Source organism: Schistocerca cancellata, chromosome 4 (assembly GCF_023864275.1).
Source record: "Schistocerca cancellata isolate TAMUIC-IGC-003103 chromosome 4, iqSchCanc2.1, whole genome shotgun sequence".
Taxonomy (NCBI): domain Eukaryota; kingdom Metazoa; phylum Arthropoda; class Insecta; order Orthoptera; family Acrididae; genus Schistocerca; species Schistocerca cancellata.
Genome location: NC_064629.1, coordinates 581,058,153 through 581,084,272, shown reverse-complemented (window position 1 = coordinate 581,084,272; position 26,120 = coordinate 581,058,153). Strand labels below are relative to the sequence as shown.

The 26,120-nt window shown below is 37.4% G+C and overlaps 1 protein-coding gene across 1 annotated transcript in view; it reads left to right on the top strand.

Annotated features, from left to right (window-relative positions):
* The first annotated feature begins 1,033 nt into the window (after positions 1–1,033).
* LOC126184594 (ATP-binding cassette sub-family D member) overlaps positions 1,034–26,120 on the top strand; it is an 85,207-nt gene continuing 60,120 nt past the window's right edge. The window contains exons 1-5 of the mRNA XM_049927036.1: positions 1,034–2,037; positions 7,840–8,078; positions 14,473–14,645; positions 20,400–20,574; positions 25,407–25,522. Of these exons, the coding sequence (XP_049782993.1) occupies positions 1,454–2,037; positions 7,840–8,078; positions 14,473–14,645; positions 20,400–20,574; positions 25,407–25,522 (1,287 nt within the window). The 5' untranslated portion in view covers positions 1,034–1,453. The remainder of the gene's footprint in view (positions 2,038–7,839; positions 8,079–14,472; positions 14,646–20,399; positions 20,575–25,406; positions 25,523–26,120) is intronic.

Below are 26,120 nucleotides of genomic sequence, written 5' to 3'. Positions count from 1 at the left end.
TTCGTAAATATGCTCCTGTCAGTGCGACATTTCATTTCATCTACTCAGACGAATGTTTGCAAAACTTTTATTCTAACTATAATGAATTATTACGCGCCTGTATGGAATCGAATCTCTGTTTTGAGAACGCCACCTGGTGAAGTTCAGAATGGGGGATATCGAACTTGTTCACGCAAGGGCAGCGTAGATTATCACGTGAGTGCGTTGTAGATTTGCCGAACTGAGTTGGTAGACGGCCGAGAAAAATACGTATTAAACAATAAAAATATGCTGTTTAACATTTAATGAATGAGTTTCTGGCAGAAATCTCACAATTTCAGTAACCCCTGCATAAGGTTAAGATGAAATTAGTACCGTAACACTGTAATGTTATTATGCCGACTTTCGGTTTGCCTTATACTTTTCAGTGAGTTGCAGAGTATGAATGTAGATGTTCATTCTAATTTACTAAGTTAATTGCAACCATTTTCCCTGTATCTCATCGAAAAACATTAACGCGCCCACAAGAAACAAATGAATAGCTGTGCTCGCGATATTGCGCGCTGCGTCGTAGAATGATTATGTTCATGTCAGTAAAAAAATTAGAAATTCCATTAGCCCTCTGACAGAGGTCTTTACGCATTGTTTCAATACCTTCCTTTTTGTCGTGATTAATTTGTCTAAGCATGCTTAGTACTTAAATGTTAGTAAGGGATTCGATTATTTTTTCAAAACTGGCATTTGCTTTAATAAGGAAGAAGCTATGTTAGCAAAAAAAGAAGCAAAGCGTTTTATTTAGTTATTAAAATATTAAGGAGCATATAACGAACTTTTCTAAGCACCTTTATTGCGTGCGACCTGATGGGTTTTAGGTGTGGAGCGTTTAACGTAACAGAAGTTGACAAAGTTGTGCAGTATTTTATTGTTGGTTTTTTAAGGAATGTTATTTTAAAAACATTTTATTTTCCTGTGCAGGAAAGGAGATTGTCATAATATTTTTTCTTCTGCTTTTTTTAACTTCGGTAATCCGTCGTGCGACACGCAAGGAGTTTCAGTTTTGACAACTGGTTATGTATTACGTCTGAACCAAGGACGGCCGAGATAGCAGAAGTCCGCATTTGTTACGATGGTTTATGTTGTTAATACATGTAATATTTCAGTCATGTGAAAGACATATTGGAAAATGTGAAGCAAATGTTGCGCTGGATCGTTTAATCGGAAGAAGACACCATTAATTAACGAGAACAGTGTATAAAACTGTACTTATGTCATTCAGTGTCTGTAAGCGGCCATTGTGAATTGTGACGTTTTGTTCGTAAATTGAACATTGACCGACTTGAACAATTGCTGCCTGATGAGAGATCTGGTTTATCATATCAGTATTAGTTTCTTCCCGTGGATGGGTTGCAGATATTCTAATTTCGTAGTTCGACAGGCTAGAAGGTGGTTGCTTCATTAGCGTCTGCTTCGAAAGATGCCTGTTGTTCTGTCGAAATACATTGATGCCACAGCTGTTCGATATAATGTTAAAAGAGAAAACGTTACCAGGAGCCTTGTTGCGTTGACCATTTTTGTGTATGGCTTAAGATTAGGTTATCCATACTTACAGTCGCTGTGTAAAATTAGAAGACATGGAACAGAACAGTGCGTTATCAATGGTAAGGATTCAGATGCTGTTGCACAGGCCAAGAAGGACGAGACGGCTGAAGACGATACATCAGCTGACAAGAAAAGGAAGGCCTCCAAGAGTAATGACAGACATCCATCAGTAAATCTTAAATTCCTTTTGCAATTACACAGACTTGTAAAATTAATGGTCCCAGGTATATGGACAGCTGAAACTGGATTGTTGGTTGTGCATTCGCTAGCTCTAGCAGCAAGGACTTTTTTGTCAATTTACGTGGCATCATTAGAGGGCCAGATTGTGAAATATATTGTCCGACGAGATGTGAGAAGCTTCGCGTTTATGCTATTGAAATGGCTGGGCGTTGCTGTTCCTGCAACATTCATAAATTCGATGATCCGCTATTTGGAAAGCAAACTTGCCTTGGCATTCAGGTATGATATACTTTGTCGTTGGTTGATTTAGTTTATATTCCATGCTTAGAGTTATGTTGTGTGGCTTTTGTGCCAGCTGACATATTATCAATGAAGAATGTGACAAAAGTATTCCATGTTAAAAAATTAGTTTAACGTGCTTGCAATGTTTAAAGGTTCAGTTTGAATTTTAACTCCTGCCTTGTAACCAGATTGCTGCAGTAACTATAGTACTTGCCTAGCCCTTTGTATAAGGCTTCCCCCCATAATTGATTTTGGAGCTTTTTGCTTGGTTTGTTGTAGAAAATCTATACACCAATTTAAATTTTTTTGTGCTTGAAATGGAAAATTTTCATTTAAGACAGGTATACTATTCAACATACTTGGCACTCAAGGCTGATGGGGAACATTTATTTTTTTGTGGCACACAACTTTCTTCTTCTACTTCTTCTTCTTCTTTTTTTTTTTAAGCAAGCATTAATTCTGTGTGAAGTGCAAAGTTTTGCTTGGTATCCTGCTCTTCTTTAGAGGTAATTAAATTTGTATTTGCAAGCAATAATTTGTGAAAACCCCATGTACTGGAAAATGTGTAAAACAGAATTAGTCCCATGAATGGCTCACAGTAGGCCTACATTCTCACTGAAATGTCTGTTGTCTTTGCAAAATATTTTGAGTCCAAGCATAGCAAAAAATTGCACATTTATGGGCATGTACATTATTCATTTGTAATGATCTCCTACTACCTAACTGTAAACATACTGACTGATAAGCACACCCTTTCATATTCTAGGGGTTCATTGCAATGCTGTCATAGTTTTGGTAATTGTCTTCCTGATGATTATATGCATTATCACCACAGTATCCTGCATCTATTGCATTAGCAGCAAGATGTTTGACAGTATTTGTTTCAAAACTTTTAAAATACTGTAATTATTTGGTGAGATGCCCCAGATAATTATCAGGGAATAACCATTGAGACATCTGTAATATTTATATTTGTTACATGAAGGAAAGCAATATTCTGCCAATATTGTGTGGCAGATTAAAATAACCTGAAAGACCAGTTTAGTTCTCAAGTAAACACAAGTAACAATCAATACTAAAACAGCTTTTGGTGGTTAACAAAGCTTTGATAGAGTTTGCTTTACCTGTGGAAAACACATTTAATGAATATGTGGTCTAGTACCTCTTCTCAGTTAAACTACTTAGCACAGAAACCAACACAATAGAAATAGAAGGCCCGAGGGATTTAGGTGGATGGAACAGAGCTGGAAGAAGTATAATTCACTAGATTCTTAGGAATAAGCGTGATTAATCAGCTAGGGTGGAAGCAGCATACTAATGCTGTCTGTAGGAAACTTAGTTGCATCACATTCATTATGAAGCAGCTACCACAACATGCAGATAGAAGCTTCTGTGCTGAGTATTACTGTAGACTGTTTGAACAATACCTACAAAATAATAATAATAATAATAATAATAATAATATATATTTCAGAGAGTATTGCAAATGCTAGTGTACACACCCACAACACTTGGGCTAAGAATGAGGTACAAAGCCTACCACATTGACTGACAATCCTTGAAAAAGACCTTAGCACTTGTGATATCAAGTTACGTAGTAGTCCACCCAAAAATGTACATGATAGTATAAATGATGCCAACTTCCCAAAGAAACACAACAACTATCTGACGTAAAAGCAGTTTTGCAGTGTTAAACAGTACCTTTCTACTAAAATTTACTTATCTTGCACACAAAAGACAACGGTCTCAGTTTTGAGTCCCAATCTGGTGCACAGTTTTAACTTACCTTTAAGTTTCATCTATATTGTTCTTTATAATCATTGGTGTTCGAAAGTGCAATCAAAATGCTTGCTCCTTAGGAAAAATGTCGTACTAAATGTTTGACGTGTGCTGTATGACACATTTCCTTGCTGTACACAATGCAGTCTTACAGAATCCAATAAAATTTGATTCAGTTCAGGAGAAAGAGCAGTGGCTGCAGTAGGTTGGACATATTGTAGCTGCAAATGAACTGTACACTTATTACATTTGGATTGTAAATGGAAGCAGCTGGTAATATAAAATTGTTCGTGTAGTTGAAAGCTGTCGAGTTTGAACCACAAATAATCTGTATGTTAAGTTGTAACTGTCTTGGTGAGTTCATTTACATGTTAGAGGCCCTATCAGATAAGCTGGTGCGAAGTTCTAAGAAACACCTGATATGGTGATCACCTTACTTTACTACAAACAAAAGGGACTAAAACATTGGTAATGCTGTGGAATTTTGAGTTTGCTTGTACATAGATTACCATAATAGTGCTGGGATGCTTAAAATGAGGAAGGCTAAAATCAGACATCTATTTTTTTGGAAATGGGAAAAACCAAATATCTCTCTTGAAGTTGTTTCATTCTGAACACAAAGAAATTGCCATATGTGAAAGTAACTTCATTTGTACAACAAGGATATGTTACTGTTCACAGTATGTGTAAATGACCTGGTGAATACTTTGGAAGCTCCATTAGGCTGTTTATTAATTAAGTTGTTGTGTATGGGGAAGTTTTAAGACTGCAAAATTGTAATGAAATGCACAAAGACCTTACGAGTACCCACACTTGGTGCAGGGACTGACAGTTGTCCCTCATCATAAACAAATGTAACATATGGTGAATCAGTTGGCAGGAAGACCCATTATTATTCAGTTTCACATTTATCAATGAAACGTTTGCAGTAGTGAAATATCTAGGAGTATGTTTTTATTTGAAGTGGAATGCCCTCATAAGAAAGGGAAAGGAAGATGAAGGAATAATTCAAAAGCTAAGATCGCTTAAATACTGTTATCCAGTAAACAGTATTTAAGCGATCTTGGCTTTTGAATTATTTCTACAACAGAGTGATCGCCCCACTGTGCACTGTGTGTTCACTGCAACGAAGATGAAGGACTGACATTTATTGTGGGAATGCTAAGGCAATATAATTCCCACAGAAAGAGGTAGCTTTTAAAATACTTATTGGTTCAAATATTGAGCAAAGTTCTTTAATCTGGGATCATCACCAGGTACTCTTAGTGCAGCAGATAATGATCCAAAGAAGAGCAATACATTTTGTCATTCAGCATGCATAAGAGCGGCATGGGAAGGAAAAAACAAAACATCCGTGGCCAGGTCCCTGAAAACCACGTGATGAGAACCAGCTGCCATGTGATTTGCTGTGATGTCGTGTCATGTGGATGAAGTTTGGAGGGGCACAGGATCAGCACACCACTCTCCCAGTCATTGTCAGCTTTCAGACCATGGAGCCACTATTTCTCACTCAATTAGAGCCTCACTAGGCAACATGAGCCTGAGTGCACTCCATTCCAGTCCTCCCGCCAATGAAAAATTCCTGACAGTATCAGGAAATGATCCCGGATCCTCCACACGAGGGTCAGACATGCTGACCATCTGACTACAGATATGGACCTCAGAGAGGTTTACTGTTTACATTTTGAGAACCTGTTTTTCAAGGAAAAGTCAGGCAACGTATTACTCCCACTATATATATGTCTTGACAACTTGCCATTATAGTAAAGCCAGGAAAAATTACGAACTCATTGTACCTGCTCAATCTTAATGTATGGAACAGGAAAAAGGGGGGTGGGGAAGAATGATCGTGGTATCCTGTTTCAATTAAACCCCACCATTCACGCCATAAGAGAGCTTGTTGCATTTGTAGGTGTAGGCCCTATATATACTAGCTGATCAAAAGTATCCAGACACCTGTTAGTGGACTTTAATATGGAGTGTTTCCTCTGTTTGCCTTTATGACGACTTGAACACTACTGGAAACACTCCCAATGAGGTGTCTGAAAGTATGCGGAGGAATGGCAGCCCAATCTTCCTCAAAAGATAAAACCGAAGGAGGTAGTGATGTTGAAGCTGTAGTCTGGAGTAAACTGTAAATTCCAACTCATCCACAAGGTGTTCCATTGGGTTCAGGTCAGAACTCTGGGCAAGCCAGTCTATTTCAGGAATGGTATTCTCTGCAGACCATTACCTCACACATGTAGCTTCCTGACAGGATTAATTGTCATGCTGATACAATCATCATCTCTAAACTGCTCCTCTATACTGTACTCAGTACACAATGCTATACAAAACCTGTTCATATCCTTCTGCATTTAGCATTTTCTTAAGCACAAAAGGGGTCCACACCCTAACCACGAAAAACACCTCTGTATCGTAACACCTCTTCCTCCGTACTTCACTGATGGCACTGCACATGATAACAGAAACATTCTCTAGGCATTTGTAGAAGCCAAACCCTTCCATCAGATTGCCACAGTGTACAGCATGATTAATCACTCCAAATCACTCATTTCCAGTTATCCACTGTCCAATGACAGTGCTCTTTACACGGCCTCAGGCATCGCTGATTACAGAAAAGAGTAGCTTATGGAACTGCCCTACCATTGTACCCCATTTTTTTTTAAACTCCCTATGCACAGTCATTGTCTAGCTGGATAGCTGGTAGCACTTTGGAACTCATGAGTGATTCCTTCCATTGCTTCAATGCTAATTTTTAAAACCACCCTCCACAATACTCAGTGGTCCCTGTCCGTCAGTGCATTAGGTCTGCCTGGTCTTTGTTAAGCTGTGGTTGTTCCTTCACATTTTGAGTTCACAATTGCAATCACCAACAGTCTATTTTAGCTCCTTTAGAAGGGTTGAAGTGTCCATGGTTGATTTGTTACTCAAGTGACATCTAATGACTAATCCACATTTGAGGTCACTGAGCTCTCCTGACCAACCCATTCTGCTGTTAGTGCTTCTCCACTAATAACGTAATACTCCCTGCATCCTTTTAAATTGGTGGAGCCACCTCTCATGTCATTAACTTGTCAATTCAGCATTACATGGGGTGTCTGAATACTACTGAACATATAGTGCAGATGTATGAGAGTGAGAAACATCTTATAGAAAAAGCTTTGCAGACACATTTTCAAGCTTCTACTGCTCAGAAATGCATAATTGTTCAGCTCTTTGATGTGTTCTCCCCAAAACATGTCACTAATAGGTCAGCAATGGCAACTGCAGTACATAAAAAAAATAATACGAGCTTTCAATAAATTATCTTTGATCATACATGTTTAATAAGTCTGCCAGTTACTGTAAACGTGATGTTGATGGCTGCCTTATTACTGTAGTGCAAACGATGACACTCGTAAGTGATAGTTGCTAGGTGTGGAATTCCTCCCATAAGTGCATTTTGTAATCATGGTACACCTGTAACCTCTTTTAATCCTTTTAAAAACATGCCATTAGCATGATCTTCCTCCATACTCCCTCATTTTAGACACTCTGCACCTGACCTCCCCAACCATTCTGTTGCATTTTTGCCTCTGCTCTCCTCCTACTCCCACTTCCCTGAACTCAGTTCTGCCTTCATAAAGTTCTCTCTGTTGCATGATTCACTTCATTGTTCTGTTCTCTCAGTCAGACAATATCTTCTGCTTTTATACTTTCCTTTGCACCTGCTCTCCCTCTCCACACTGTTCCCAACAAGAGTCTGTCATACTGTGTCGCCTACTTAAAAATGGAAATTATGAGCCATTGACATGTAGTGCTTTTTTAAAGTGTAACAGCTAATGAATTTTTAATGTTGGATATTACTTGTTCACTAAAGATGAATTGTAGGTCTAATTGAAACACCTTATCCGTTGGACTAAAAAAGAACTGCAATAAGCTTTGTAATTCATGTCCTGTGAATTGTTGTTGTTGTTATTGAAAGTAATGATTTCCTTGCATTATTGATCACCACAGAGATTATTCTTGCTGTTGCAGATCCCGGCTGGTTGAATATACATACCGTATGTACTTCAAAAATCAGACATACTACCGTACTGGCAACTTGGACTGTCGAATAGAAAATGCAGATCACCGCTTAACAGATGAAATTACAGCATTCACATCCTCAGTTGCACATCTGTACTCTCATATTACAAAACCTCTTTTTGATTGCCTTTTGATAGTAATGGCTTTAGCCAGAACAAGCAAGAAGATGGGAGCTGCTGTTATCCCAGGTACACTACCTTCGTATAAGATTTATTAGAATTAAGAAATACTTACTCCTGTACTTAATTTTTATTCACTGGTTTTGCTGTAGCTGTTATGTAATTTTATTTTGACATTTGTGTTGTAACTGAGCACGAGACGCTGCAGACTCATTTTTTCTGTTAAACATCCAATTTCATTAACCATGTCTTTCCATTCCGTAGTGTGTTTATGAGTGGGGAGATAAGTGCTAATGTAGTATAGTCGTTATGTACTCTTAGCCCAAATTTTGAAATTCATGAATCGATCTTTTGCACTAACTGAAGTTGACTGTAAGCTTTTTTGTAGAGAGAATACTGCAGTGAAAAGATTTCTGCAGTTGAAATGTGATTTTGCTGGTGTTGCCACTTATCCCTCCTTATATACACATTGCAAGCAAAAGATTTATCAGGTAAAATAGACAGGGACATAAAAATGGACACTCTAAACAATAAATATTTGGCTTGAGAATTTGAGTCTGAGGCCTAGAATGTGTTGATATCCCAGGAATTTGCCAAAATAAAGCCTGTTCTGTGACACAGGATAATGCCTACATGAATTACATATGGTTTATAAATTGTAGGATATAACATAACTAAGAAGAAAACTGCAAAGAAACTTGAAGAGATGATGTTATTGCTTTTATGCACAATAGTTTAAACATTCTGCCAGCACTCCCGTAAGTACATAATTAGTTTTTCAAGCAAATTTTATTATGAGTCTGAAAGTATGATCCCAAAACAAGAAATACTGACATCATTTGCTGACTGACATTATACAAATACTGAGAAATCTCTGTGACAGACATAGAGTATTTTAGACTTTTCTTACTTTCAATTCTTCACCTAACTTTGCTAAAACGCTGAGATAGTAAATTCTATTAATTGTAATTCTGTGATTGTAGCACACAATATAAACTTGTCATTTCTGCAACAAGTACAGTATCACTTTAGCAGCTGGTCTTTGTACCACTTGTATTTTGGGAGATTTCAGTGAAGTTGTGTTACCAGTATTTGTTAATTTCTTTCATTTTTTCTTGGCAATAAAGATTAACAAAGTTTACACAAACTACTGCCAGTGATCTGAGTAGGATGGAGAAAAAAGTTCCATTCAGCTCTCAGCAGCTTCACATTCCTTGTATTGTGCTGCTTCTGAAATTCTTTCAAAGAAATTGATGAACATTGGTGATATTGTTCACATCCACACTTTCTGACAGATTGGTGTGTTGTGAAAGGTGATACAAATGGTGTTATAACTAGTAACAATTACAGTTTTGAAACTTCCAGTGGTTATCCATGTATCTTGCAATACTGTTAGCTTTTTGTTCATCATTTTTGATTGCAAGTTTCTCTGACGTAGGAAAATTGGAAGAGTATGTTGTTACAGTTTTCATTTTAAGTGTCACCACATAAATTGGACTTTCCTCCAGCTGTCCTCTTGCTCTGTATTTGTTTTACTGATTTACCTTGAAAATGCACAGACCTGATGTCAACCATAAAACCATCATTTCTTCTACTATTATACATATAACATACTTAATACTGGCTCTGTGTATCTGTTCTATAAAAGATAGTGTTTTAGTGTGGGAAGAGAGTAGTTTTATACTGAACTAGAGTCAGGAAGTGTTCCAAAATGTCCTTTGATCTCATAATTTACAAATTATGTGAGAAAATGCTGAATTTACAGAAAGTCATATAAAATGTAGAGGTGACTGCTTAGGCCTTTAAAGCCATTGTTGGCCAGCAGGGGGATACACCCATTTAGTTCTTAACCCATGATCTATGTTGATGGAATGTTAAACCCTGAAAAATATTTGAAACTTCAGATTCTTTTTTGTAAGTTAGACAATTTAAACTTGTAAAAGTACCACATACATTGTTTACTGTGTTGTGAATGTGGTTAAGATAGAAATTATATCAACACAAGTAACTTACAAGTAGGTATCCTCAGAGCAGTGAAGCAACTTAGGAGGAGCTTGTGGGCTCTCAGCACCAAGGTTATCTGCATGAAGCAACGTGAATCACTTAATAAAAGCAGCTCTTCTAGTCCAGATTGTATATCAGTTACGTTCCTTTCAGAGTATGCTGGTGCAATGCTTAAAAATCATATACAACCTCTCACTCAATGAAAGATCCGCATTGTAAAGATTGGAAAGTTACATAGGTCAACCAATATTCAAGAAAGGCAATAGGAGTAATCCACTAAATTACAGCCCATATCTTTAATGTCGATATGCAGCAGGATTTTGGAACACCTCAAAGAGAATGGTCTGTTAATGCATAGTCAATAGGGATTTAGAAAAGATCATTCTTGTGAAACACAACTGGCTCTTTACTCACACAAAGTGTTGAGTGCAATTGACAAGAAAGCTCAAATTGATTCCATACTTATAGCTTTCCAGATGGCTGTTGACACCATAGCTCACAAGTGGTTTGTAATCAGATTGCATGCTTATGGAATATTGTCTCAGTTATGTGAGTGGATTCATGATATCCTGTCTGAAGGGTTACAGTTCGCAGTAATTGATGGTGGGATTTCTAGCGTTCCTCGAGGTGTGTTATAGGTCCTCTGCTGTTCCTTATCTATATAAACAATTTAGGATACAATCTGGGCAGCCATCTTAGGTGGTTTGCAGATGCTGCTGCTGTTTATCATCTAGTAAAGTTATCAGAAGCTCAAAAACAATTGCAAAACAATTTAGATATGGTATCTGGATGGTGCGAAAATTGGCAGTTGACCCTAAAGAATAGAAAGTGTGAGGTCATCCACATGAGTGCTAAAAGAAATCTGTTAAACTTCAATCGCATGATAAATCAATCAAATCTAAAGGCCATAAATTCAACTAAATACCTAGGAAGTACAATTATAAACAATTTACATTGGAAAGAACATATAGAAAATGTTGTGGGGAAGGCAAACCAAAGATTTTGTTTTATTGGCAGAACACTTAGAAGATGCAACAAATCTAATAAAGAGACTGCCAACACTGTGCTTATCCATCCTCTTTTGGAGCACTGCTGTGTGTTGTGTGATCCTTACCAGACAGGATTAACAGGTACATCGAGAAAATTCGAAGAAGAACAGCACTTTTTGTATTATTGAGAAGTAGGGAGAGAGTATCATGGACATGATACAGGATTTGGGGTGGAAATCATTAAAACAAGGCATTATTCACTGTTGCAGAAACTCCTCACAAAATTTCAATCACCAACTTTCTCTTCTGAATGTGAAAATATTTTGTTGATGCTGACCTACATAGGGAGAAACGATCATCATAGTAAAATAAGGGAAATCAGAGCTCACACAAAAGGTATAGGTGTTAGTTTTTTCCACTTGCTGTTCAAGAATGGAATAATAGAGAATTAGTGTGAAGGTGGGTGGATGAACTCTCTAATAGGCACTTGCATGTGATTTTCAGAGTAGCTATGTAGATGGAGATGAATATTTTGAGAAGGCTCCACAATCTGTTTAGTAAAAAATAAATAAATAAAAAAAAACCACACCACTTTCAGAGATTCTACAGCAAACTGGAAGAAGCAGAGAATGAAACCCCACTGGTAAAACTGGAGACAAGTGCTACAGAAGGAAATAGTCATGTCATTCACAAACACAAAAATATTTAACAGTGTCATCCATAATTACTTAAGCAATAGAAGTAAACAGTGGGAGTGCACATGCTTTCTAAGAGTGCCTCACCTTCAAGATGTGCAATAGATAGCTTTCCAACTGACAAGCAGAAATGCTTTTATCACAGACCTCTAATTGGCTAAAAGGAAAAAAGAAATATGTTTCTTCATAATATTTTTATTAATGGGATCCTCTAATAGATACTAAAATCCAAACAACTGAGTAAGGAATGATGAAGGGAAAACTGCACTGAAATTGATGTATCCACATTACTTACTGGCAGTCTCCCTGAGTTAAGTGTGGTGAGCTATTTAGTTTCAAAACATACTTACTGCGGAGTCCCCAAGTTAAGTGTGATAAGCTACTTAGTTTTGAAACATTGTAACTATGACTAAAAATGTAAATCTAACCAATTAATTATTGAACTGCAGTGTTGGACTGTAAGATACAAAGGAAAGAATTTTTTAACAAAATATTTTTCTTAAAATTATTTAATAAAGATTGCATGGTGAAGAAAATATGTGAATCCCAATTAACAGTTTTTAATTTTTTATAAAGGAAGGAAAACATTTACCAACAAGAACCATATCTGGAGATCATTGTAACTTTGCTTTATTTCCATATGTCTCGTTCCTATCGCTCGACTCATTGAGATGTCAGTCACAATGTTACTTCACTAAACATGTTTTACTATTTGTTTATATTAACAATTTGAAATGATTTGTTTATATTAACAATTTGAAATGACAGGTGCTACTCACCGGAAAAGTCCTTCATCGATTGTAGACAATGGAACATTCATACACTCATACAAGTACAACTGACACACACACACACACACACACACACACACACACACACACACACACACAGCTACTGTTGTCTCTGAGTGCTAAGGCCCAATTGTAACTGCATCTGAGGTGAACAGCTATTTTTTCTGGGGTGGGTAATGGGGTTTCAGAAGAGTGTGGGGCAGCAAGGGATGCAGGGTAGAGGTTGGGGAAGATGCCAGTGCTGCCTGTGGTAGCATGCAGGTATGTGCGGCATCGGGATGCTTTGCTGGTGTTGCAGCATCAGGATGCTTTGCTGGTGTGGGTTTGGGGGAGGGGGGGGGGGGGGGCACAACAGTGCAGAGAAGAGAGAAGTACAGAAGGTGAACGGATTATGTAGGTGAGCTGGTGGCACTGGTGTATGTAGGGCTATGGTAGGAGCAGTTTTTGAGACCAGGGTTACATGCAAGAAGGATATGTGGCAACTCTTGCTGCAACACAGCCTTCATTCCAGTAATGACCTTGGCCTCAGCCTTCACTAGTTCCTGTCCTCAACCTGCATCTGCCCTTTCCTGCTTCCACTAGCCCTACCTACACTTTCTATTATAGCAGTGAAGTTGGGTAGTCCTCTCTCCCCTGTATTTCTGTCTTCATCCCAGTAAAGCATCTCGATGCTATACCTAGTGGCCCATTATGCTGTCTCCTTCTTCATACATGCACTGCAAAATACCATATGGTGCATGGTGGAGGTTACTTTATACCTCTACTAGTCATTTCCTTTCCTGTCCCACTCGTGAATAGAATGAGGAAAAAATGTCTTTGTGAGACCTAATTTCTTTAATCTTATCTTCATGGGCATTATGTTGGCGACAGTAGAATAATTCTGCAGTCAGTTTCAGATGCTGATTCTCTAAATTTTCTCACTAGCGTTTTGGGAAAAGAACGTCATCCACCCTCTGGGGATCCCAATTTGAGTTCATGAAGCCTCTCTATAATACTCACATGTTGGTTGAACCTACTAGTAACAAGTCTAGTGGCTCGCCTCTGAATTGCTTACTCAAACAGTACTCAGCAGTGTGTTGCACTAGTGTTCTATTCACAGTCTCCTTTATAGATGAGTTACACTTCCCTAAAATTCTCCTAATAAACCAAAGTCAACCATTTGCCTTCCCTATTCCCAGCTGTATATGCTAATTCCATTTCAGACTGCTTTACAGTTTTACACTTAAATATTTAACTAATGAGAGTGTTTCAAGCAGGACACTACCAATGCTGTATTCAAACATTATGTTATTGTTTTTTGTATTCATCTGCATTAATTTATATTTTTCTACATTTAGAACAAGTTTACATTCATCACGCCAACTAGAAATTTTGTGCATGTCATCCCTGCACACTCTTACAGGCAGCTCTGGCAAGTTCCCCACCTTTACCCTGACATTACTCTCTCTTCTGTATCCCCATTACCCAGCCCAGCAAAGATTGCTGCTCATCCCAGATGCAGTTGCAGTTGGGCTTAAGTTCCCTGAAATGATAGTGACCATAGTTGTGTGCTTAAATTGAATGTGTGTGAATCTGTGTGTGTTTTGTTGCCTCTGTCTGATGAAGAACTTGGTCCGATAGCTGAATATCATGTAGCAGTCATTCTCATAGAGCCTGTCTGCCACTCAGTGCCTCCTTGCATAATTTGGTTATTCCATACAGGATTTTCCATTTTTTTCATTTCTTTATATTAGTTAAAGGTGGTTGGGAGAGCAGCGGTGTATTGGTTACAAAGCAGTTGAAGCATTTGCATATAACAGAATGTGACCATTCTTTCTATCAAAAGAGTATAAAAAAATAAAAATAATGGGTATTTAATAGAAAGGATAGAACATAAGTTAATACAACTAAAAATATTCACAGTATCTAAACAACAGATGTTAGCACAAATAATTTTACATAATATTCTTAAATCTTTCATACAAGTGTTACTGTTGAATTTCAGGTCCACTTCTGGCAGCTATTGTTATTGGGGTAACAGGTCAGATCCTAAAAATGGTGTCACCAAAATTTGGAAGTCTTGTTGCTGAGGAAGCAAACAGAAAAGGTTACCTTCGTTACATACATTCGAGAATTATAACAAATGCAGAAGAAATAGCATTTTATGGTGGTGAAAAGGTAAGTTTTTAAGGAATTACAATTGTATTTATGAAATGTTATGATTATGTGAACTAATTTATCTATGTATGAAATGTCATTTACATGATTTGTGTACAAATAAAGCCATATTTTATACAGACATCTTGTAGGAGAGTTGTAAACGTTTTAGTGTAGTGAATTTCCACTTTGTCCAGAGATGAATTGGAACATTACATGTTGATAACCATTAACGTATAGCTGTTATAGTTTTTTTAGAGTTCAAACTTAGCCTGTTGAGGAAACAAATATAAATAATTCTGTGACCAGAAAATTTGGTTGTCCTTAGAAACTAAGATATTTAGAAGTTAAAAATTGCTGTTTATTGGTAAGTAATTAAAATTTTAGAGACAATTGAGGAGCCCAATGGAAAAGGGGCACATGCCACCAGAGTATGCTGTGCCAGGAAATGGGAATTAAGGAAATACGATTTTGTATAGTAGTGTGAACTCCTGCTGTGATACCAACAGTTGTTACAGTAACTATATGGTGTTTTGCAAATACTATCAACTATTAGGCCACTTTATTACAAGTTAAAGTACAGAAAATGAAATCCTTGACATGTAGACACATTACATAGCACGTCATTAATAGTCAAACTCCTCATCAATGTTTTCCTGTTCAACTGTATTGTCACTACCATCACTTATCAATGACTGATAAAAACTTGAATATATTGGAGGCACAAAGTGCAGTAAGCTTTGAAGATCCTTGAATTTTGCTGCCTTATTTGACTTCTGTAAACTAACTCACATAGGTTTCTCAGTTTGATTGTGTGACTATTTTATAGGTACAGAATGTTCACTGCTCACTAATTTAAACAACATTGTGTTTATGATGTCTGCAGGCTTTTTGTCAACAATAACATTACGTTTGACGATACTGCTCATAATAGACGACAAAGACAGGAAATTGTCTTTCTTCATTTCAACCACAATGAATGGGTTCTTTTGCTTGCTCTTTCTTATAAGTTCAACCCATTTTGCTGGAGTGTACACAGTCCGTGTCTTTCCTTTCAGCATCTCAATAACTACAAAATCCCCGTCACATGGCAGGAACATGTGACCAGGGAGGAGAAATTTGTGCTCAACAACATCAACACATTTTTTATTTAGGAGATACAACCACAGGCTTAGGATAATATAGTTTTTATTTTGCCCAACACACGAATCAGAATAAATGATAAGCCTTCAATGACGTTCTTCCTTCAACATGTCTAAAGCCTTTAAAACACAGCTAGCTACTTCATCGGCCCCTCTAGATGCAACATTCTCAGACCAGACACACATCTCTGCTTTCTCATCACTACAACAGTGAATACAGAAATTATATGTCCAAAGTTGTCTCTTATAAAAAATCGTTTTTTTGGCAGTGCTTTTTGTAAGCCCATGCACAAAATGAGTGCATAACTGCCATCCTGTTTTGACTCATTTGAGTCACTTTTCAGAGCATTATATGTAGCTTCAGCTTTCTCAGGATGTAGTTTGATGTCTATGGATTCTGTGTTATTACGTGCCTTAGCAGAATCACAAATACGATATGTATCACTCGACAATATTGTATTCCATGTTGAAAATGGTTTCATACACATGTTGTTTCGCTGGCACTTCTTAAAAATACAGATGATCTTCACAGTACAAATGATACATTCCAGCAATCAAGTGAACAGAGGTTATGTAGGAGTCATTCGGATTCTGTGTTCTGCTACAATGTGATGTGTACCTGGAAAACATTTCAATGTGATTTGTAACCTTATTTTTTCTGTTGTTATCAATGGCATGAGGTCTGCTTGACTCTTCTATTCTGTCTAGGTGTATGTACAGATACATCTGTTGTAGATTCAAGACTCTCAAATGTTTAACAGAAATGGCATGAACAGCTAAAAATGCAGTCCTACACACTTCATTATATAATGGTAAGACAGAGATTTAGGAACCAGGTTTTAAATTGTAAGACATTTCCAGGGGCAGATGTGGACTCTGACCACAATCTATTGGTTATGACCTGTAGATTAAAACTGAAGAAACTGCAAAAAGGTGGGAATTTAAGGAGATGGGACCTGGATAAACTGAAAGAACCAGAGGTTGTACAGAGTTTCAGGGAGAGCATAAGGGAACAATTGACAGGAATGGGGGAAAGAAATACACTAGAAGAGGAATGGGTAGCTTTGAGGGATGAAGTAGTCAAGGCAGCAGAGGATCAAGTAGGTAAAAAGACGAGGGCTAGTAGAAATCCTTGGGTAACAGAAGAAATATTGAATTTAATTGATGAAAGGAGAAAATATAAAAATGCAGTAAATGAAGCAGGCAAAAAGGAATACAAACGTCTCAAAAATGAGATCGACAGGAAGTGCAAAATGGCTAAGCAGGCATGGCTAGAGGACAAATGCAAGGGTGTAGAGGCTTATCTCACTAGGGGTAAGATAGATACTGCCTACAGGAAAATTAAAGAGACCTTTGGAGATAAGAGAACCACTTGTATGAACATCAAGAGCTCAGATGGAAACACAGTTCTAAGCAAAGAAGGGAAAGCAGAAAGGTGGAAGGAGTATATAGAGGGTCTATACAAGGGCGATGTACTTGAGGACAATATTATGGAAATGGATGAGGGTGTAGATGAAGATGAAATGGGAGATACGATACTGCGTGAAGAGTTTGACAGAGCACTGAAAGACCTGAGTCGAAACAAGGCCCCCGGAGTAGACAACATTCCACTGGAACTTCTGACGGCCTTGGGAGAGCCAGTCCTGACAAAACTCTACCATCTGGTGAGCAAGATGTATGAGACAGGTGAAATACCCTCAGACTTCAAGAAGAATATAATAATTCCAATCCCAAAGAAAGCAGGTGTTGACAGATGTGAAAATTACCGAACAATCAGTTTAATAAGCCACAGCTGCAAAATACTAACACGAATTCTTTACAGACGAATGGAAAAACTAGTAGAAGCCGACCTCAGGGAAGATCAGTTTGGATTCCGTAGAAATACTGGAACACGTGAGGCAATACTGACCTTTCGACTTATCTTAGAAGAAAGATTAAGGAAAGGCAAACCTACGTTTCTAGCATTTGTAGACTTAGAGAAAGCTTTTGACAATGTTGACTGGAATACTCTCTTTCAAATTCTAAAGGTCGCAGGGGTAAAATACAGGGAGCGAAAGGCTATTTACAATTTGTGCAGAAACCAGATGGCAGTTATAAGAGTCGAGGGACATGAAAGGGAAGCAGCGGTGGGGAAGGGAGTAAGACAGGGTTGTAGCCTCTCCCCGATGTTATTCAATCTGTATATTGAGCAAGCAGTAAAGGAAACAAAAGAAAACTTCGGAGTAGGTATTAAAATCCATGGAGAAGAAATAAAAACTTTGAGGTTCGCAGATGACATTGTAATTCTGTCAGAGACAGCAAACGACCTGGAAGAGCAGTTGAACGGAATGGATGGTATCTTGAAGGGAGGATATAAGATGAACATCAACAAAAGCAAAATGAGGATAGTGGAATGTAGTCTAATTAAGTCGGGTGATGCTGAGGGAATTAGATTAGGAAATGAGACACTTGAAGTAGTAAAGGAGTTTTGCTATTTGGGGAGCAAAATAACTGATGATGGTCGAAGTAGAGAGGATATAAAATGTAGACTGGCAATGGCAAGGAAAGCGTTTCTGAAGAAGAAAAATTTGTTAACATCGAGTATGGATTTAAGTATCAGGAAGTCATTTCTGAAAGTATTTGTATGGAGTGTAGCCATGTATGGAAGTGAAACATGGACGGTAAATAGTTTGGACAAGAAGAGAATAGAAGCTTTCGAAATGTGGTGCTACAGAAGAATGCTGAAGATTAGATGGGTAGATCACATAACTAATGAGGAAGTATTGAATAGGATTGGGGAGAAGAGAAGTTTGTGGCACACCTTGACCAGAAGAAGGGATCGGTTGGTAGGACATGTTCTGAGGCATCAAGGGATCACCAATTTAGTATTGGAGGGCAGCGTGGAGGGTAAAAATCGTAGGGGGAGACCAAGAGATGAATACACTAAGCAGATTCTGAAGGATGTAGGTTGCAGTAGGTACTGGGAGATGAAGAAGCTTGCACAGGATAGAGTAGCATGGAGAGCTGCATCAAACCAGTCTCAGGACTGAAGACCACAACAACAACAACACACTTCAGCCTCAGTAACTGGTGTGTCACGAATAAAATACCTGCAAGAAACCTTCCTCTGGCTTACTGTTGGAACCTTCCTCTTCTTTGGATCCACTTTTTTGCACTTATTAGGCCACACTAATCCATATAAATAAGCATTTTGCTTATTATAACCTCCCAACCGATGAAACTCAATAAATATCGCCTCCTTCTGTTCTCCATTCAGAGTTGAGTATTTGCAGAAATTAATGTTACAGCATGGATCACTGGCACTATGAAACACTTTCTCGGGCACAATCTTATTTTTTTGGGATTTATATTTTTTACCATTGTTTCTTAACCTCTTCCTTTCATTATCTTTCCACTCATTTTCTTTGCGAATTCCTTTTTTTTACATGTACTGTTGCATTTCTTCATGAGTAACATTAATAGCAACACCTATTGCTGCCATCTTGGAAACATATGAACAACATTTGAGAAACGCTTTCTGCTTGGCTTTCCAAAACCAAGTCAACCAATGAGACGAATCAACTCATGATATGCAGAGATACTATTGGCATGGGCCTCTTTTGCACTGGGAATGTGTTAGTCCTTAATAACAGCAAATATAATATGCTCTCTTTAAAGGAACAGGCATATGCCACTGTGTTGGAAGTTCCCTCCTACAATACTAGATGGCATCGGCTGTCTTCCTGTACCAAAATCACAAAATCACTGCGCAGGTGGCATGTGCCCCTTTTCCACTGGGCCCCTCAATTTGCAAAGCATTTATTGTTAGCTTTTTGGGATGAGGAGCAATAAACAGAGGGAGAGACATAATGTACTTGTTAGTGTAATTAATGTCTGTATAGAAGTAACATACTATGTCTGTACTAACTGAAATGCTACACATCATATCTAGAAATCACAATTATGATTAATGGATCATGCAGCTAAATAACTATGAGAAGTATATAAATGGGATCAGCTGATTAATATTGTAAATGTCACATTAAATGCTTGTTTTTCTTGTGGTCTTTATGTTCCATTGAAGAATATGGTAGATGTGAGCACCTTATATTGCTTTTTTTTAACTCATTTGATTATTTTTTGAAAACATATAATAATTAGCCAAAATGTACGAAAATACTTAGGATAGTACTGAATAGCTATTTCTCTTATCACCTGTCAGCTGATAATGCACCCCCCCCCCCCTCCCCCTGGCTTATCCTGTTTTATTTAATGGATAGTTAGTCCATTAAAATGATGATGCTTTCCGTATTTGACAAGGATTGGCAAAATAAACAATTGTGGCTGTTCAAAATTTCATCAGTCATGCACGTGGAATGCTTTAGGAAAACTGTGAGAACTTATAAAGACTGGGGCATTTACTTCATATTCTAACTTTGCCACCTCAGAATATGGTCAAGACATTATGTTATTTATATATAGGTGATGCTACACATCATGATGATACAACTTTATAGAGCAAGACTTCTCTCTCTCTCTCTCTCTCTCTCTCTCTCTCTCTCTGTGTGTGTGTGTGTGTGTGTGTGTGTGTGTGTGTGTTATTATTTTCAAAATAATAATGCAATGTAATCAAAAAACTAATTCTTAATTTTAGGTTGAGTTGCACCATCTACAAAAAGCTTTTGCATCTTTGAAGAAACAAATGAATGTTATATTCTCTCAGCGTCTGTGGTATATTATGTTGGAGCAGTTTCTGATGAAATATGTGTGGAGTGGTACTGGAATGATCATGGTTTCTCTGCCAATATTAACAGGATCAAAGAAGGAGGGTAAGGGATCGTTTGAAATTATTTGTGTATTCATGGATAATTTTGTAGACTGAAAGCATCTGCAGTGAAAAATTGCACAAATCTTTTTGTTGTATTCATAATCCGTGCAAAATATAAATCTTGCACGAAAGGAACCTAAATTTACAATTTACATACAGTTACTTTTTCACATCTATTGCTTTTGTTAATTGACACTGTTATGAAAAGGATAGATTGCTACGCACATATAGTGTGCTCAAAAACTACAAAATCGCGTTTACTGTGTCCCTCTAGATTGTTTGGATTTGGAGATGACTTGCGTAGTGTGTTAGTAAATATCAGAGAGTAAAATGACAATTTAAGAAGTAGAGTATTATAAAATCTTGTAGTATATTACAAAAAAAACTAAAAAATCAGGAACATCAAATGACATCTAACATGAAACAAATTCAAACAAAAAATCAGAACTAGTAGAGAAATTTTATTTTTCTGGCACTGAAACAATTCTGAGTAATGTGATCCAGTGACTGCTCCCTCCCTGGGAAAAACTGCATTTGCAGATGTTTATTTATTTATTTTTTCTTGTCTTTACAGATGTCATAATGTTACTGAAAAGAATGTGCCAAACATCAAAGTACTCAATTCAAAGTATAAAACTCCAGTTAAAATTAAAAACAGATATCTAGTGATCAAATACCATAATTTTTTGGAGCATACTGATGCACTGAGTTAAGGTATTAAAATGTGTGCACACTTACTCAGTCATCCTCTCTGTTATTTTTGTAATAAGTTAGAGGAAAGAAAGTTTCCATTTTCTGATGGACTTAAATGTACTTTGGTAACATCAGTCTACGGAAACTATTTCCCAAAAGGATTTAAATGGACTGTTTGTGATTAGGTGTATGATCACATTATACAAAAAAGGCTTGCTGGAATTTGTTAAAATTCTCAATGGAGAAAGCAAGATTCAAGATTATTAATGAATGTTATTGTAATCTAAGTGATACAAGTTTTCCAATAAGAATTTTCTGCAAAGGTTTGAAAGTACTTGACAGTGTAAAATAGAAATTGCTACTCTAGAAATTTATGTACAACAACAGGAAACCCAGTCAGTGAAACAATATCTGCAGTTGATGTAATTCTAAATATGTATTTTACCATACCTTTTGCTAATGAAGGTTAATATGAGTATGTAGTCCCTCAAGATTTGATGTTGTTGTTGTTGTGGTCTTCAGTCCTGAGACTGGTTTGATGCAGCTCTCCATGCTACTCTATCCTGTGCAAGCTTCTTCACCTCCCAGTACCAACTGCAACCTACATCCTTCTGAATCTGCTTGGTGTATTCATCTCTTGGTCTTCCTCTATGATTTTTACCCTCCACGCTGCCCTCCAATACTAAATTGGTGATCCCTTGATGCCTCAGAACATGTCCTACCAACCGATCCCTTCTTCTAGTCAAGTTGTGCCCCAAACTTCTCTGCTCCCCAATCCTATTCAACACCTCCTCATTAGTTATGAGATCTACCCATCTATTGATATTTGAACCATTTTTAAATATGTATTTTCATTGAGGTTTTTTTTTATTTTAAAAAATCTGTATCAGCCAAATTAGAAATACAAAATGAGTATAAGGAAGACAGTAACAGAGTGGTTCACAATAAATTGTTTCAATCTGATGGATGCACCTCTTCTTCCATGGTTTGCGAGGTATTAAGTTGCTTTTAGAATCTGCCTCAACCTTCTGTGCATGGTAGATTTAATTGTACCATATGAAGACTGGTGTTGATGATGAAACATGGATGAACTAATTTTATACAGCAGCACAATGACAACCTGAATGTATCTTTTTGATGATGCTTCTCAAACAAGAGTGGAGAGAATAGTGAGTTTTGGTGAAAGACTTAAATGCCCTTGATTTGCTGCAAGTGAGCATGCCGCCACAGTCACTCTGAAAGAAGATAGGATAGAGACAGACTGATAGACAGAGGTATACATTTCTGACATATGAGTTATGTGGATTCTTGTTCTGCAGCAACAGTTTGCCTGCTCACTGCATTGGCCACCACAGACATTCATGGAGAAGTCCCAATCCCACATAATGGTGCATCTCCTTGATACCAGAGACCCATCTAACGTCTTTCTGTCCCCAACAGTGGAGGAAACCATCCATGGGCATCTTTAGCCGTTCTAGAGGTGTGCTTATGTGGTTATGAAGTGTACAAAACCAATCTTCTCAAGGAGACCCTGCAATTAATATTTTGAGAGGATGCAACAGTGACTGAAACTCGTAACAACTTCTCATTCTTTTAACTTATTCAGACTCTGTCTATAATGTGCCACCTTTCTGCGATTTCTTCAGTCTCTTTCACATATGCAGCCTATTTTCATTATTTTTAAACCAAGTGTTAGCAATGATTAAATTGTGCTCAGTGCAAAATTGTGCCAGGTGGCTTCCCTTTTGATTCCTCATCTGCCCCTCTGTGTTTCCCTGCAATTTTTCCTTCTTGTCCTTTCTCTGCTATCGAATTCCAGTCCCCCAACACTATTAAATTTTTGTCTCCCAGAACTATCTCAATAATTCCGCCTATCTCATCATACAGTCTCTCAATTTCTTCATCATGTGTAAAACTAGTAGGTGTATAAACTTGTACTGCTGTGGTGGGCATTAGCTTCATGTCTATCTTGGCTACTGTAATGCATACACTGTGCTGTTCATAGTAGAGTACCCACATTCCTGTTTTTTATTCATTATTAGATCTACTCCTGCATTATCCACATTTGATTTTGCATTGATAACCCTATACCAATCTGACCAGAAGTTCTGTTATTGCTGCCACCACATTTCGCTATTATATCCAACTTCAAGCTATTCATTTCCCTTTTTAAATTCTCTAACCACCTTACTCAATTAATGGATCAAACATGCTACACTCCAACCCGTAGAATGCTGTTTTTTTTTCTCCTGATGACAACATCGTCCTGAGTAACCACCACCTGGACATGCAAATGGGGGACTATTTTGCCTTTGGAATATTTTATTCAAGAGGATGCATCATCATTAAGCCATACAATAAATAGACTTGCATACCCTCGGGGGAATGTAATGACTGGAGTTTCCCCTTGCTTTCAGCCATGTGCAGTACCAATATAGCAACACCATGTTGGCTAACATTACCAGGCCAAATCAGTCTATCATCCACATCCTCAGAAACCACTTGTTTGTCTGGCCTCTCCAGTCTCTCCGCAGATGCCCCTCTCCCCCCACTCCCCTCCCCTATCTGTATCATAGTGACACACAACCTGGGGAGGGGGGGGGGGGGGGTTGTTAATTGTCAAGGAAAACTGACTTAACATTTTTCTGAAGCTACAGTTCTGGATTGCTGGGAAATACAGAGAGTTTATGATTTATAGAAAAATTGTTGTAGAACATGGTTTATGAATTTTCTCTCATACAGTCAACAGTAGCATCTGCACACAAATTTTATATATAGTGTTAACTGCAACTCACCTTTAATGTTTCCCTAAGGTATTTCTGATATTGGGATTGATTATGATCATATTTTCGATGTATGGCAACATATTGGACACTACCTTTCAAGAAATCTTCATTTGACTCACATATTTGATAGAACATTGTGTAATTACATTCATCAGTTGATTTAATGGTAGTATGGAGGCATGAGAAAATTTTAAGCTAAGAAACATGACCTCTACATGTCCAGTATAGTTGTCTAGACTTCGCTGAAAAAGGGTGAAAATCAGTACACACATTTGGCAGATTTTAAAGGGGAAGGGGGCTTAATTAGCCCAAACAAAAGTGACAATACTGATTTATAAAATGTGTTCCAAAAATAAACTGTAATCTCACCTCGTTGGTGTAAGTCTGAAGCTATGCAGGCTAGTCTTGCAAGCCGTTATGAAAACCACATGGAAGATTGGAAGACATCACTACTTGAATACAAAACTAGTGATTTTTGTTGCTTTTCATTTTGATATATGAATACCCTTGTGTATACCTTACTCAGATGCATGCAGGGGAACCAGAGTGGGATAGTCTTCAGCGAAAAATTCTGAAAAATGCCCTTTGAGTGCCTGGATTTGCTTTGATGTTACAGATTTTGGAATTAGTTTTACCTATGAGCAAGTGAACAGAAAATTTTCTTCTCTTGACTGATTCCACATATGACTGAGACTTTTCCCCTTGATATAATTTTGCATTTGTATTAGTTGGCAACTTTTCACACAAGTTTTTATGATAATTTTCTTTTCAGTTAACTTCTACTCATCTTTTATGACTTAATTTTAACTAAGAGCACAGTGCCCATTGTTTCCTTAACAGCATTATAATGTTCATATGAAACCATAGAAGATTTTTCCAACAGTTCACTACCTTTCTCAGTACATACTTGTTGAGTGTGTGTCAGATACTACTCTTCAATTTGAGCCAAACATCCTGTATAGTTTCTCAATGTTAAGAGCTAATTGCACAGGCATTTTTGATTGCAGTTTTTTTAACATATGAGAGAGTGTACAGTTTTCTCTCTTTCAAGATTGTCAGGAGACTTATCTCACCATTGCTGTTTCTAAAGATTGAGTGTAGAAGGATAACTCCTGCCAACTATGAATGAATTTTAAAATGTGCACACTTTTACAATGCTTTATTTAGTAAAAAAATAATTTATTTTGGTTTCAGTACTTAAGTTTACATGACATTGAATGACAGAAATTATGATTGTGGTTGTGGTACAAGTGGTAGTGGTGGTGGTGGTGGTACTACTGTTGTTGTTTTTAAAAATAATATAAATTACCCCTATTGTTATGCTCATGTGGTATTTTGAATCCCTGTCTTACAGGTCAGAACAGTTCTCCAGATGGGGGAGTTAGTGAGAGAACTCAGTATTTTACGACTGCAAGGAATTTGCTTGGTTCTGGAGCAGATGCTGTTGAAAGACTCATGTCATCATACAAGGTATGTATTTTTGTGTTATTTGTTTGCTGCCATGTGTTCTAACTTCTAATATTGTTCTGGTCTTCAATCCAAAGGATGGTTTGATGCACCTCACACTCGTTTATCCTGTGTAAGCCACTTCATCTCTGCATAAGTACTGCAACCTACATACACTTGAACCAGCTTACTGTACTCAAGCCTTGGTGTGCCTCTGCAGTTTTTATCCCCCACCCTTTCCTCCATTATTAAACTGACTATTCCTCTATGCACTGGGATGTGTCCAATCAACCAATCCGGTCTTTTAACCAAGATTTGCCATATACTTTAATTCTCCCCAATTTGATGAAATGTTTCTTCATTAGTTAACCAATTGACCCATCTAATATTCATCATTCTTCTGCAACACCATATTTCAAGAGCAACGTCTACTCTTTGTTTGTCTGTACTATTTTTTTCACTTATTTTGCTGCCAAAATAGCAGAACATGTCTACTTTTAGTGCTTCATTTCCTAATCTATTTATTTCAGCATTGTCTGATTTAATTTGAATACATTCCATTACTCTTGTTTTGCTTTTGTTGATATTTGTGTTATAACCTCTTTTCAACACACTGTTTGCT